The sequence below is a fragment of the Neurospora crassa genome, linkage group V, assembly GCF_000182925.2.
Source record: "Neurospora crassa OR74A linkage group V, whole genome shotgun sequence".
Taxonomy (NCBI): Eukaryota; Fungi; Ascomycota; class Sordariomycetes; order Sordariales; family Sordariaceae; genus Neurospora; species Neurospora crassa.
The window spans coordinates 5,467,018-5,481,229 of record NC_026505.1 but is presented as its reverse complement, the minus strand read 5'-3'; the positions used below and the strand labels follow the sequence as shown (position 1 = coordinate 5,481,229).

General features: G+C 51.9%; 5 protein-coding genes across 5 annotated transcripts; 4 read left to right on the top strand and 1 right to left on the bottom strand.

The window, feature by feature from the left end:
- Nucleotides 1–49: 49 nt before the first annotated feature.
- stk-28 (serine/threonine protein kinase-28) lies at nt 50–3,288 on the bottom strand. Its single transcript, XM_955976.3, has 6 exons — nt 2,966–3,288; nt 2,744–2,881; nt 2,575–2,685; nt 2,368–2,514; nt 1,637–2,305; nt 50–1,545 (listed from the first exon to the last, which is right to left on the bottom strand). Exons 1-6 carry the CDS (start codon nt 3,086–3,088, stop codon nt 265–267), a joined length of 2,469 nt encoding a protein of 822 aa, XP_961069.3. The 5' UTR covers nt 3,089–3,288; the 3' UTR covers nt 50–264.
- Nucleotides 3,289–3,610: 322 nt separating this feature from the next.
- On the top strand, nt 3,611–5,429 carry NCU17031 (hypothetical protein). The gene is made up of 3 exons (XM_011396548.1): nt 3,611–3,962; nt 4,584–4,846; nt 5,395–5,429. The coding sequence occupies exons 1-2, from the start codon at nt 3,801–3,803 to the stop codon at nt 4,650–4,652; spliced, it is 231 nt and encodes a 76-aa protein (XP_011394850.1). The 5' UTR covers nt 3,611–3,800; the 3' UTR covers nt 4,653–4,846; nt 5,395–5,429.
- A 128-nt stretch (nt 5,430–5,557) lies between these two features.
- NCU04278 (hypothetical protein) lies at nt 5,558–8,033 on the top strand (the record flags this gene model as incomplete). Its single annotated transcript, XM_955975.2, has 1 exon — nt 5,558–8,033. The coding sequence occupies one exon, from the start codon at nt 5,558–5,560 to the stop codon at nt 7,841–7,843; it is 2,286 nt and encodes a 761-aa protein (XP_961068.1). The 3' UTR covers nt 7,844–8,033.
- Nucleotides 8,034–8,886: 853 nt separating this feature from the next.
- Nucleotides 8,887–11,153, top strand: thr-4 (threonine-4). The gene is made up of 3 exons (XM_955974.3): nt 8,887–9,548; nt 9,605–9,903; nt 9,973–11,153. Exons 1-3 carry the CDS (start codon nt 9,113–9,115, stop codon nt 10,312–10,314), a joined length of 1,077 nt encoding a protein of 358 aa, XP_961067.1. The 5' UTR covers nt 8,887–9,112; the 3' UTR covers nt 10,315–11,153.
- A 971-nt stretch (nt 11,154–12,124) lies between these two features.
- Nucleotides 12,125–13,556, top strand: NCU04276 (hypothetical protein). The gene is made up of 2 exons (XM_955973.3): nt 12,125–12,830; nt 12,953–13,556. Exons 1-2 carry the CDS (start codon nt 12,604–12,606, stop codon nt 13,023–13,025), a joined length of 300 nt encoding a protein of 99 aa, XP_961066.1. The 5' UTR covers nt 12,125–12,603; the 3' UTR covers nt 13,026–13,556.
- The last annotated feature ends 656 nt before the right edge of the window (nt 13,557–14,212 follow it).

Below are 14,212 nucleotides of genomic sequence, written 5' to 3'. Positions count from 1 at the left end.
AATGTGGTTGAATTCAAATTGTGATGAAACCTGAAGGATCTGGATGTCACTACACAGTAGATATGATCTGATATTTCCAGGATATAATCCCCACTTTTAGCAATTATCTGTAGATTTTGTTATAACCCAACCAACCACTCGGGCCAGTTCGCTTTCATCTTATCCATTATAGACTAAGTTTAGACTTTAAATTGCACTATGCTGTCCACCGTCTCCAACTCTAATCCAACCACCACCACCACCCCCTCTCGACACCGCACCAGATTACCACCCATCTCCCCACCCATCGTCCCCATCCACATCCACCTTCGGCTTCGTATCAATCTTCTTCACAGTCGCCGTTGCAGCAGGCTTCTTACTAATAGGCAACGTCTTCTTTACCGCCGTCGTACTTGTTGGTCCACCCTTTGCGCTTCCCGTCTTCGCCAGTCCCTTGGGCAAGGTCTTTGGTGCAGCAGCCGCCCCCAAAGGATTCTTCTTCTTCTCCGCCTGCGCCGCCAACCACCCCGCGAAATCAGGTTCCCCATCATCATCAACAACCCCGCCGCCGCCGCCGCCGCCGCCGCCGCCGCCGAATGGTTGTTTGCGACTACTGCTTACTGACCTCTTTGCTGACGACGACGCTGGTTGTGAGTGTTCCGAGCTCGCGCCCCAGTTATCGTCTCCTGCGCCTGCTGTGGCGTCGTCATCCATGTCGCCCATGTCGCCCCAAGCGTCTGCATCGTCTTCTTGCGGTTCGGGATCGGCAAAGAAGGAGTCTCCTGTTGACTGAGTAGTGGTGGTGGAAGGTGATGGGGATTTGAGCGCTTGTCTGTGTAGCGCCGAGACAGAAGATGAGGTGGGCCGTTTGGGAGTGGTAGTGGATGTGGGCGTGGATAGCCCGCTGGCGCTCGGAACGGGCGATGGTGCACCAGAACCGTTGGGTTGCATCTCCCCTGCCGCGCTGGAGAGCTTGTTGGTGAAGCTGGAGATGGCCCAGCCTGCCCAGGCGGCTGCTACGGCGCCGGATCCGGAACTGGAGCCGATGGCGGCTTCGGCTGGTTGAGGGGTGCTCATACGGGGTTGGGCGGTTTCGGGGGGTATTACGGTCTCGGGCATGTCTTGTTGGGCTTTGCGGATACGTTGGAGGTAGACGTCCATGGTCTTGTTGGCTTGGTCGCGGATCAACTTCTCCTTGTCGATGAGGAGGGGGGAGACGGCGGGTATCAGGCGTGTGGCGCAGTCTTCGCTAGAGAAGTACTCGACTGTTACGGCGAGAGCCATCAGGGAGGCGTTGCGGGCGTGCACGAAGGGGTCGCGGAGAGAGCGGGTGAAGGCGGCGATAAGGACCTTGGCTCTGTTGGAGGTTCCCAGGTACTTGGCAATCTTGCCGAGACAGATTGTGGTGTTGGTACGGATGCCGGGCTGTTCGTCGTTGGCAGTTTTGGCGAGGTACCTAAGGAGGTCGCCATTGATGGTACGGTCTGATAGTTTGGTGATGATGACTAGTACGGACTTGAGTGTTTGTTCGCGCACAATGGGTGCGACATCTGTGAAACCCGCAACCTAAAAGTGTTAACCGTTAGCCTTCAACTGCACGAGGCTCTGATTGTGCAAGTATTATGCACAAGGGCTCAATAACAAGGCTGAGACTTACTATTTGCGGAAAGATCTTGTCGTTTACCACTTTTTGTGGTAATCTGTCGATCATGAGCGACAGGTTGTCTAGCAAACATACCCTGATCGCTCTATCGGGGTTTCCAAACAAGCGAACCACGACAGGAGTAACCTTTGTGTCAAAGTCTTCGTTGGACAGCTTTGTTGCAATCTTCATCACTACTCCAAAGGCTTTGGGACCACCACCGCCAAATTCCACCGATTTGAGTAGCTCGGGTAGGACCTTCATCTTGAAGAAATCTTCCGGGAAGTCGTCCGAGAGCTGGTCGAGATCCTCCAGGAAGGCTTCGCGTTCGGTTTCCGACTTTATTCCCAGGTTGTCAACTCCCTCGGTCAGTTTGATCAATGGGCTGTCGAAGAAGGATCCATTCCTTAGTCCTTGTTCGAGGAAGTGGGCTGCGCTGAGTCTGGCCTTGGGGTTGGCGTTGATGAGGCGCTTGTAGCTCGCTTGCATGCTGGGCGGGATACTCTTGGTCTGTCCTAGTTGGTCCGACCCCATAAAACTGCCGTTGAAGACCTCGTAAATCAAGATGCCGAAGTCGTAAGAGTCAACGGCATGGTGAGGGCTCTTCTTGATGACATCCCATCCGCCGTTTGCAAGTTCAGGAGGAGTGTACCTCCCCGAGTCAGGCACAACACTGCCGTATCTCTATTTTGGCACGTTAGCGCCCCATGTTGACCAGAATGCCTGAACCGTGTTGGAAGACGTACGTATATCAAAGCGTCGTCATCCTTGACATTGCTCAGAACTTCAAAGCCACCAATCTTCCATTCGCCGCTCTCGGAAGTGTATATCGAGGCGACCTTGAGGTTGCCGTGTATCGAGGATGCGTCGCCGTTGATGAACTTGAGGGTTTTCTGTAGATCCAGGGTCAGCTGTCGGTACTCGTAGTCAAACCAGAATCACGGCAAACATACCGCTACGCTATAAAGACCCCATTTCGCAGTCTCCGGGCTGAGGCTCTTTCTCTTGACGTGCCAGCTTAGGGGAACTAGCCGCTCAGTGGCAATGTAGATGTACGAGTCTGTCTTTTGCGCAAGGCTCAGCTTAAGCGACCACGACGTTCCATGGGCAAAGACACCCTACCTTGACCGTATCCAGCACCTTGATGACGCCAGGATGTCGTAGTGTTCGTAGCTTTTTGAGCGCATTCTTGGCTAAGGGAAGCGCAGATCGGTTGGCGGAGACGTCAAAGGAGAAGATGCTGCAGTTGGACCCGTCCTCCTGGAAACAGTATAGGGATTAGCTGGCGGATTTCTTGTGTGCCTTGGGCGGTAGAAGAAGGGTGTAACAAGGGCGGGCACATACGCGTCGAGTTCCGTTGTAAAGGGTCCAGATGGAGGGGTCGAAATCGACCTTGTCGCCAAAGTTATAGGGGAATGGAGGCCCCTTTGCGATGGCTGACGCGACAGCCGATTTGAGGAAGTCCATGATCGGGGACTTGTCTTGGGGGCGTCTAACTGCTTTACTCGGCACTGAATCCGTATACAAAGATATCTGGGCGTCTGGAGAGTCGGGTCGGGAAAAGGGGTGGTGGCAGCATGCAAGTTGTCGCAAAGCACTTGGGTACCTAAGTAGGTTGTCCAAGGACAAGTTTATCGCGAATTCCAACTTGTCGAATTCCCCTGCAGGCAGCGCCGCTCTGGAAGTGGATTGATCACCTCAAACACAACGCTAGCGAGCTACAGGGAGCTTGTAGGCCAGGGTGGCCCCTAGCACTCAGCCTCCACGACATCTCGGTGGTTGTGTAAAGGTCCGTGCACGATTCACTCTTTAGCGGCGGGTGTTGCCCGTTGCCGTGACGTTGGTTGGCGGTTCGGGAAGGAGACGCCGGGGAATTTTATGGGAAGTTGTTGGGCTCCACTAGAATTTACTGTAACTTTTGGGCGGCACTCCACACCCACATTGTCTTTCCATCCCCGCCGTCGTCATCTTTCCTCCACTCACTGACAACGTCCTACGCTTCTTTTTAAATTGTTTTTATCATTACATCAAGTGCCCATTCATGACCAGCAAGCTTCCTTGACACACCACACGTCTTCAGCCTTGCCTCTGCGATCGCCGGGTCTCTGGCCGATGGTCAACAACATCGATGCTGCTTCCTCACATGGCCTAGGCAAGCAAGCTTCTCCAGAAGCGCTGGATGGCACCCCGGGACCCGGCAGGCGGGGTTTGGTTACTCAAGCGGGAGAGACGCAAGGTTGAGACTGGGCTGAGTCCCCAAGGAAGCTCTGGTGTTATTGTGTACTCTGCCATTGACTGCTTCACTGGTATAGCGAGAGCATTCCCGTGTATCTCACATCAGGTAAGCTTGCCTAACTCCAATTCACCCTCTCACTCCACATGGCAGCGTTTATGATGAGCATTTGGTAAAAGGTCCGACGGCCGATAGCTCTTCTGGGGTCATGGTTCTGCTGGTACGGTGGGGATTCTCGCGCCTCACTCGCTCTTTGTGAGTGCGCGTCCGCTGCCAATTCTTTTGCCCACTCCTCGTGCTGTCCTGAGACTATCGGCAGCACGACATGCTTGGCGGTTGGATACATCTGATAGCTGCCTGTCCGGAGCTCTCTGAGTCTCTGTTGACAGAGGCTACTTCCACTTTCCAGGAGCTTGGCTTTCAAGTGCTCTATGAAGCCGGGCCAAAGGCAGTGGGGGACAGGAAAGACATGAGGGAAGAGTACTCGATCTCGATCGTGGTCTTCTCATCCTCGATGCCTCAGAATCATGAAACCGTTGTGGCTTGGTCTGGATGAGGACTCTTTGGAAAAACTGAAAAGACCTGAGACGCAAGTTGCCTTGGTTGTCCTATCACAAGGACTATACCAAAACCACCCCTTATATGGTGTTCTTGGCCCACCGAGACTTTTGTTTTCGTGCTTCACACGCTGGGATTGGCCTGCTAACCAAAGTCTTTGGACTGTCATAGGACGGCTTATACATCCTGCTTACTCTGAATATCTCCTTGCAGGCGTCTAGTATAGACCATACGTTATAACTACTCATACATTGATACAGCCCAGGGCGACCACAGCTGGCGCCTCGGACTTTCCTAGGCACGACCTGATCGATGCCGTCTCGTTGCAGATACTGCAAAAAGGAAGCCAGTATTACAAGACCATTATTCCGATGCATCAGTTGTGATAGAAGTTATCATTCCGCATGCCATATTCCACACCCCACCCGGTCAACGTAGGTTTTTATTTTCTCTCCTACTCTCAATCTCTTTTCTGTACTTCATATCATGCCCGTCGTCCCTCACTCACGCACAACTTCAAACTCCCTCCTTCTCTGAACTCGCAAACACCTCTTCGTCGTCACTGCAGTCAACATGGAACTAGCCACCAAAATTTCAGAACAGAGGTGACTACCAACACATCAGATACTGGTCTGTACTTCTTGACAGAAAGGAGAAAATGGTAAAGTTGGGGCGGGCCCACTCGTAGCCAATCAAAGCCTCCATCTGCCTCTTCCACACTTCAGCTTCTGTTTTGCTCTTTCCTCTCTGCCTGTGGCGGCGGGTTTGCACAACAGACAACAATCACCATAGCCATTCCAAGTCGTCTCTCACCTTCAACAAGTTCGCAGTTTAGCTTCCAAGACAACCTCAGCATGCACTCAGTTACAAATGTCGACAGTCGACCCGTCAATGTCCAAGGAACAGACTAACTGTCCACCGCGCTATTTTCTTCGATTGTCTTCATTCTTTGGTATACTGACCATCCACTACCATGATACAGTGACTGGACATGTCATCGCTGTGTAGTGGATAGCCAAGAGGCAGCTCGACGCCATCATTACCATGCCAGGTCGTCATTCTCTCTACGTTCAGCCTCGTCAACCACCTCACTCCGTCTCTCCACCACCTCCACCGTCGGTCTCCCCAGAAGGCCCTCCTCAGCGATGGGCTACTCTGTCTCCTCTTCCTCAACCGACAACACTCAGCCTGCCCGTCTCATCCCCTGCTCTATTCCGCAATGCGAGGCACCTTCGGTCAATATCTTCTGTGCCCAGCATCTCAAGTCTTTTCCAGTGCCACTACCCGATGACCTGATCACTTCTGCCTCCCAGAAACCCGACGCAGCTGCTACTTCATTGAAATCATCAGGACATCCATCCTCATTGTCTCAGTCATCCATCACTTTACATTCGGTTGATGGTCAAGGTGGCGCCGGAAAACCAGCCCAGACAAACAGCGAGGCTGAAGTTGCCGATGTTGCTAGACAAAGCGCGCAGGGCTGCAAACCCAATTCCTTGGAGACAGGTCCGGTGAAGAACCGTTCCTCGCCCTTTCCTACCACGAGGTCCAAACTTCTGCCGGGAAACATTGTTAGACGCAAAACTGCCGGCAAAGACCCATACCTGAACCGACGGACTCCTAAACCTGGACCCAGCACGCATAAAGATTCTACCTCCTTAGCGAAAAAGTCAACCTTGGCCTCAACTGGGTCCTCTTCACTCAAGCCTAAGACCCTCTCTTCTACCTCAGCAGATTCTATCTTCCCACGTTTGACCACACACATCAGTTCCTTGTCAGATTCGAACGGTGGGCCACCTAACAAGAGCTCGAGTTTATCGCCTTCTTCCACCGGTGTTGACAGTAGTCATATTAACGGTTCTGAGACTGGCGACAAGCCTCAATCAGAGACCAAAGTCCAAGGGTCTACGAATCCCGCCAACATGGCAATCGACGCCCCTTGTCTGGCGGCTGAAAAGCAACCACCGGCTGAGCGCCAAAATGGTTCTACACAATCGTCAAACCCACGGCTCCCACCGAGCCGGATAGCAGAACTTGCACGACAGCTGAGATTTTCGGAAGAGATGCAAGATGCGGCCTGCAGTGGCTCGGCTGTGCATGCTCCCCTACAACCTATGAAAGGTCCGATCCCCGCTCAGGATCCAGGGCCGCAGAACAATCTTCCTCCTGCCACTCATCAGCAGATCTCATCTGGAGGCATTTCAAACGTACAAGTTATAATGCCAACCGGTCAGAGCAGTAATTACATGTCTATGGCTGATAGACTTATGGTACATTATGCCAGAAGTGCATTTGACCTCGCGGGCTATAACCCTCCAGCAGGGCTGATACGAGGGTCTATGTCCGCTCATCTTAGCGCGAATGGGGCCGAAGTAACTCAATCAAATACCACAGAGCCCCTCCCAGATCTTCGCAGTCAAGTTCTACCACAGGGATCGACGGTTCAAAGTAATCCAAATCAAACAGTTGGGCAACACAGACCACTGCCTCCACAGAAACCCCGACAACCTCAGCCCAGGCCGCGGCCCATAGTGACCAATTTACATGAGCCCATCATAATATCAGATTCTGAGTCTGATTCCGAAGAACAGCTTGAGCCGGAGCCGCAAGTAGAATCAGGCCCTCCACCGGAACCGGCACCAGTTCCAGAGCCGCCACAGCAGGAGCCACAGGCGAAGAGGACAGATTTACAGCAGAGTCAAAAGTCGCCACAAGAGGTGCCAGCCCGAGAGCCGGTTCCTCCAGACATAGAGCCGGAACCCATCCTTGAGTCGGTCTCGCAAGCTCAGCCCAAACCTAAACTGATACCCCAGCCCATAGCCAAATCGACACCTCAGCTCAGCCCACGCAAACAGGCCAGTCCGCCGCCAAAGAAATCACCAACACCGGTCCCAGACGAGCCACTTTACGCTCACATCGATCCCCGGATACACTGGCCACAACGACACTCGCAAGAATGGTTTGAAGCCAAGCAGAAGGAGATTCAAGCCCGCGGGAAACGCAAAGCCAACTTTGGCAGAGCTGCTCAAAGTATGCACAGACAGCGAGTGGCTGAAGGACCACCGGAGACTCTTGAGGAGACGTTACCAGACAAAGTGTTGGATAATCCAGCTTGGGTGGATATGCTCAAGAAACTACGGGATATGAAGCGTGTAACTGGGAGTGGAAAGGGAAAGGAAACTACTAGTACTGCCACTACGACTATAACAACAGCGACAGCAACAGCCACAACTACGAGGGGGAGGAGAACCGGCGGTCGGTTGAAGAGGACGTTTTCAAGCGTGTCTACGGGAAGCGCTACCCACGGTGGCGAGTCTGAAACAGCTGAAACAGCTGATAAGGCTGTTACTACTCCAAACCCTAAAAGGAGAGCTACTGGTGCCGGGCTGAGGAGGACGTTGTCGAATGTTTCGGCAGGACCGCCACGTTGACAGAGGGCACAGCTTCGTGGATCACCGAGAAACAGGAGTGTGAGCCATTACTCCATAGAAAAGGTGTTGGTTATTCAGAATAATTTACTGCTAGGTGGCTACATAGACGCGTTCAAAATTTCTCTTTCGATACTCTTGCTGATGCAGGATACGAGTGTTTGAAAAGGGATGAAAGAAATTCCCCTTAAAGAAGATTGTGGAGGGCCTGTACCCGTACCACCAGTACTGGGTAGCAGCACGATCTGTGAAATTTAGAAGGAAGCAGGAAATAAAGACTAAAAGACCAGAAACAAATCCATGTGCAAACAATCATCCGGAAAGCTCGGTTGCTGATGTTTACATGGCCTTCTTGGCACCGTAGCTACAGCAACGGCCGAAAAGGGTTCTTCAGCCTTGTAAGTGTCAAGCAACCTTGATAGATCATGCTTGATTCTTTCTATTCGGGCGAAGTATGGAGTCTTCTGCCTGGTTGTAAAGCTATGAAACTGTTGGCCTCAAGGAACACCGTAATGTAAGAAAAATGGTTATGTTATTTACCTCGAGGAATGGTCAGATCAAAGGACATTGAGGGACCTTTCAAGTTGTACGCCGAAGCTTACTGTTGGGACTAGAACGTGAACTGCTAGAACGGCAAGCAATCCTTATCGCACTGGTATTGATGAACTCGTAATATGAAATATATTATTACAAGCGTTGTGTTTTCCTTAAAGGTCTTTCAATACCGCCAGGAACACTCTATCTTGGCGCAGGCAAAGCAAGTTCATCGAAGGACAAGTGGCTGTCAAAACACATAGTCCCACCTAGTGTAGTCAATCGAAATGCTTGTTGAATGATGTATGTACGAGTCCCCGTTACTATGGTAACATTGATGTTGACTCGAGCGAAGAAGAACCTTGATGACTGTGTTGACTTGAAACGAAAAGAAGCAAACAAGTCAGGGGTTTAAACTAGTGGATCGAACCCTAAAAGGTGGAGCACCCAGCGCTCCATAACGCCAAGTGGACACCCACTGTAGAGTCATTGTCCACTGCCCGTCGGGCTCCGCTCCGTAATCGGGGCACCCTCCGACCTCCAGAAAGGGAAATCAATTGAAATTCAACAAAATTTCAGTGAAGGTGACGCATTCTCACAAAAGAGAGCATTTGTGTTTCTTGGCATAGGCAAGCCGATTGTTTACTTCTGTTCATCCATCTCCCGTTGGTTTCTTTCTGTGAAACTATCACCACTGGGTTCAACCCCTAGTAGTAAACCACTTTCACTCCAGACACAATGGCGTCTTCCCAGCAGATCGAAAAGTTCGTCATCAAGACGCCTTGCTCGAGCGCCAACATTGGCCCCGGCTTCGACGTCATCGGCCTGGCCTTGTCCATGTACCTGGAGCTCCATGTCACCATCGACCGCTCCAAGACGACTTCGGACAAGCCGCTGAACTGCCGCATCACCTACGAGGGCCAGGGCGAGGAGGATATCAGCCTGGATCCCGAGGTCAACCTTATCACCCGTGTTGCGCTTTACGTCCTCCGCTGCAACGACCAGCGCAGCTTCCCCGTCGAGACTCATGTGCACATCAAGAACCCCATCCCCCTCGGAAGAGGTCTGGGTTCTTCCGGCGCCGCTGTCGTTGCCGGTGTCCAGCTCGGCAAGGAGGTCGGCGGTCTGCACGACCTCACTCCCGAGCGTCTCTTTGACTACTGCCTCATGATTGGTGAGTCACTTATACTCTCACTCACCTTGAGCAACAAACACTGACAAAAATTGCAGAGCGCCACCCCGACAACGTCGGCGCCGCCCTCTTCGGTGGCTTTGTTGGCACCTACCTCAAGCCCCTCACCCCCGAGGAGACTGCCCGCACTGAGATTCCCCTCAGTGAGGTCCTCCCCGCCCCCGCCGGCGGTGTTGACACGGGCGTCAAGCCCCCTTCGCCTCCCCACGGCATCGGCCACCACATCAAGTTCCCCTGGGCTCCCGAAATCAAGGCCGTGGCCATCATTCCCGAGTTCGAGGTCCCCACCGCCAAGGCCCGCGAGGTTCTTCCCGCCGAGTATCCCCGTGCGGATGTTGTACGTCTTTCCTTCTTCTTTTATCTCACTATCAACCAATCAAGCCACTGACTTTTTTTTTTCAACTAGACCTTCAACCTCCAAAGGATAGCCCTCCTCCCCGTCGCCCTCGGCCAATCCCCTCCTGACCCGGAGCTCATCAACCTGGCTATGCAGGACAAGCTGCACCAGCCGTACCGCCAGGTCCTCATTCCCGGTCTGACCAAGATTGTCGAGTCCATGACGCCCGCCACGCAGCCCGGTCTTTTGGGCGTGTGCCTGTCCGGTGCCGGCCCGACCATCTTGGCGCTGGCGACGGAAAACTTTGAGACGATTGCCCAGAAGATCATTGAGGAGTTCAAGTCCAACAACATTGTCTGCCGTTGGGAGCTGTTGGAGCCTGCGGATGGGACTACGGTTACTAGGGCTTAGATGCCCATAGAATTGGATGAGATGAGATGGGATGGGATGGGGTTGCCTGTGAAACCCGTGATAGGGTAACCAGGTGGTAAAGAGGTGGAGGAGAGGCTGGCAAAAGCGGGATTGGGCAGTGAGCCGGCTTAGACACTGGAGAAAACGAACAAAAAAACAGAAGAAAATCTTGTGATACCCCTCATCCCTCATCCCGAAGCTTCCCGCGAGGTCTCTTGGTATTAAATGGTCACGAGATGCTGATGATCGTACGAGAATTCTACCGATATTATGTTTCTCTGTTTCTGGCAAGCCCCCCCGGGGCCGCCCACCATTTCAAAAGAAGGGATAACTAACTCCCGCCTCCAGACTCGTTCAAGTTTCAAGGCGCAAAAGCCACGCCGTATCCTTACGCGGCTCCATCTGCGTTTGTCTTCCGGGTGCATCCGTGTCCCGCACTTAACGGGTTCGCGATCGGCTGACGTGTGGAGCCCCCCCGACGACATGGCGGCTCGGCGGGTATTGGACGGGCTCCGCTTCGGGGACCGGATGTGGTCTGTCCATTGCCGCGTTGCGGGGCTCCGCTCGATCCGGGAAGAACCGAGAAATTTCACGATGGCTTCATTCCGTAGTTTTCCGGCGGTCTAAGTCTCACAAGTTGTGCAAGTTCAAGTGCTGGAATTTGAACTCGGATCAAAGTTTCTTGGTACGTACATGGCATCGCGACTCGGATCCCAGCCAGGCCCGGGCCGGAAGATGGCAGCTTGTGCCCGCTGTCAGATGCCAAACGGCATCAAGCGCGGAAAGTGTATGTATCCGCCAATTTTGCAATCCGTCGTACTTATTTCGGGAAAACTCGCAACCGTCCCCTGGAGACAATCTGGGTTAGGTTTTCGTCATTTCCCATTCCCATGGTTAGGTACTAGGTACTAGGTAGGGACCGCCCGCCCGGCGCCATCCGGGAAAAACAAACAAACATCCAGACGCCGGGAGACAAGTTATTCCTGTCAGTATGGAGAATTCCCGCCTGTCAGCGCTGGTCAGCTGAAAAAACAGTTCCGCCTTTTCCCCAAGTTCAACCCAAACCCAAACCCAGGAACAGAAAACAGCGTCGCGTCGGATCAGCAACACACAACTGAATCCAGGCAAGCCAGGCACTTCCATTCCAGAACCATTCCTTCATAACCCAACCGCACCAATCACTACCCCTGCTGCCCACTCGCTTGGCATTGTTCCCATCCAAAACATCCAGACAACGCCATCTTTCAGCTGCGCCCCACTCTCTTTTTGATAAATCACCCAATCACAGCTCGACGAAGGCAAGTCGGACTCCCCCGATCACACCACGACCAGCCGAGACTCAGCCCCAAATCGTGCCATTTCCCTTGCTGTATCGTTCACACTCCTTCACACTCCCCCATCTATTTTCTCGCTGCAAAAAGGCCTGAAAGCCTGGATGGATCCTTTCCTTCAGCAGTCTGCCAGTCACATGGGAAGAATCCGGGGAGAGGGGGGCAATTACACCTCATCTGATTGGCTTATCCCAATTACCCATAGGGCTGAGTAGCTGAGTATGTAGTGTAGCTGAGGAGAGGAGAACAGGGGGGACGGGATGCTTGGCATCTGGTGTTTTAGAATGTCTGGTGGTATGATTTGGGTCGTTCGCTTCTCCCATCTGGACTGATTGCGAATGAAGGGTAAAGAGGGTTAGACGTGTGGGACGAACAGAAGCCGGAGGATGGTGGTGAGATTCTGGATGGCGGATCTGCCCATCATGAGGCGGTTTTTTTGGTGGTGAGATGATGACTTGCACGCAAGGCAAGGCCCAATTCCCTTTGGTGCCGTCTAGCTGGGAACTGTTACTGGACCCGTCTCTTTGGGTCTTTTTGCCGGAAGTTGGGAAGTTGGGAAGTTCGGGAAAGATCGCGATGCGGGAAAATCTTTTTGGTGTTGCTGAAGGAATTAGACGGAAAGTAAGCAAGAGGAATGATGGAAAGTTTGGTTATTATAAGATGATCGTGTCCGACGACGGTTGTGATACCCTTTTTGTTTCTTCTATCATCAGCATCAAGCATCAGCATCAGCATCGATATCAAATAAGCAATAGATCCTAGATCTTAGATCTCATATCTTCTTCTTCACCACTACCACCAAAACAACATCCACTCAACTTACTTACACTCCTCTCCTCGACCAATCACCACGTCGGTATCGCACCACGAACACACAACTCTCACACTCCAAACCTTTCGAGTAACATCACACAAACACACCACCGCAACAACAACCACCAAGTCATAATCAATCAAAATGGTCTCTCCCATCCTCGCCCGCTCCGCCTTCCGCGCTGCCACTCAGGCCACTTCTCGCAACGCTGCCGTCCAAGGCACTCGCCAGTTCTCCGTCATGCAAACCATGCGCCAATGGGCTCGCCGCATGGAGTTGCACACCCCTTACGAGCGCATCCCCACTGAGACGGGCGCTGCTGGTGCCGACTGGGGTGCTTCCTTTAAGAAGCTCGCTGGTCAAGCTGCTGTGTAAGTTCTTCTCTTCCAACTCTACCTCTAAGTACCTCCTACTCTCAAGTGATTCTTCCGAGGATGATGAAAATGAAAATGAAAATGAAAATGAAACTGACCGACTGGAAATAAATAAATAGCTACCCCCTCGTCGCTGGTACCCTCCTCGGTTGGCCTTTGATTGCCAAGACGGTGCTTGATGGTCGTATCTAAGGATACGCTCATATAAAAGCTTCACTACCTAGTTACACTGCACACATACTTTTTTGCATTTTCTTTTTTGCTTTCTTCAATTTGTATGTACCATTTGGCGGTTGGGATTTCTCTCTCTTGGTTTTTCATGAAGGATGGCGTTCAGGAGGAGGTAGGAAGGAGGCAGGCAGGCAGGCAGGCAGGCAGACATGATTTGACATTTCGATATACCAACGGGCAGAGCAGTTTTACCTCAATTTGTTGGTTGAAAAGACGGATTGTGAGCCTACATTACCTGTTCTACTAGATAAAAGAGGATTATATAAACCAGTGCGGTAAAGGGCATGAAATTCAAAATTTGATTCTGAGAAACCTTTTGCCTTCCACTAGCTAGGTATAGTGTACTCATGGTTTTGATTTGAACTCGAAATTGGACTTTGGCTTTATCATTGCTGCATTGCTTCCTTGATCGATGTATCCGGGAGGAAAAGGTTCGAGCCTTGATCAACCATTGCTCCCTTCCTATCACATGTTCGGAAAAGGTGACTGAGTGTACTGAGGTACTACCTGTTCACCAACAACAGTTTTCTCCTCAAAACTTAGTTCGTGAAGTCCGAATCCGGATCGACAAAAAAGAACAAGAGTAATCAACCTTCCGTAAGATCTGTACGAGGAATTTTGCCCGATCTTTTTCATGTTGGTAGAGCCTTCCACAAATAGTACTGAGTGAAGTACCATGTCTGCTCTAGTAAGGCGGCAATAAAAGGCCATATTGGGAAGGATACTGGATGAGTAAGTAGTATTGCCACAAAAGGAAATCGGTATCAACCATTTACCAGGTCGACCCAGTACCCAGTCCAGAAAAAATAAAGATGAGGGCGGGGTGGAGAGGTAGAGCGGAGGGAAAGGACGGAAAAGGATTGTTACCTGCTCGAAGTAAGGAGTGAACCCATGTGCTCCCGAGTTATAAGCTACAGGGCAGCGGATAATAAGACCACTACACCTGCGACCCATATAGGAGCCCCATGAGTTCCTCGGAGGGAAGGAGCGGGAAGTTTGGTACATGTACCTCGTACCTCGGTGCGCAACTGCCCGGTTGGTTAATGAATTACACTACCGATATCAGTAGTATCAGTATCAGTAATTGCCTGGTGAGATGGAACAGGCTTCATGATAAGATTTTCCTTCTTTGAAGAGTAGGCACGGGG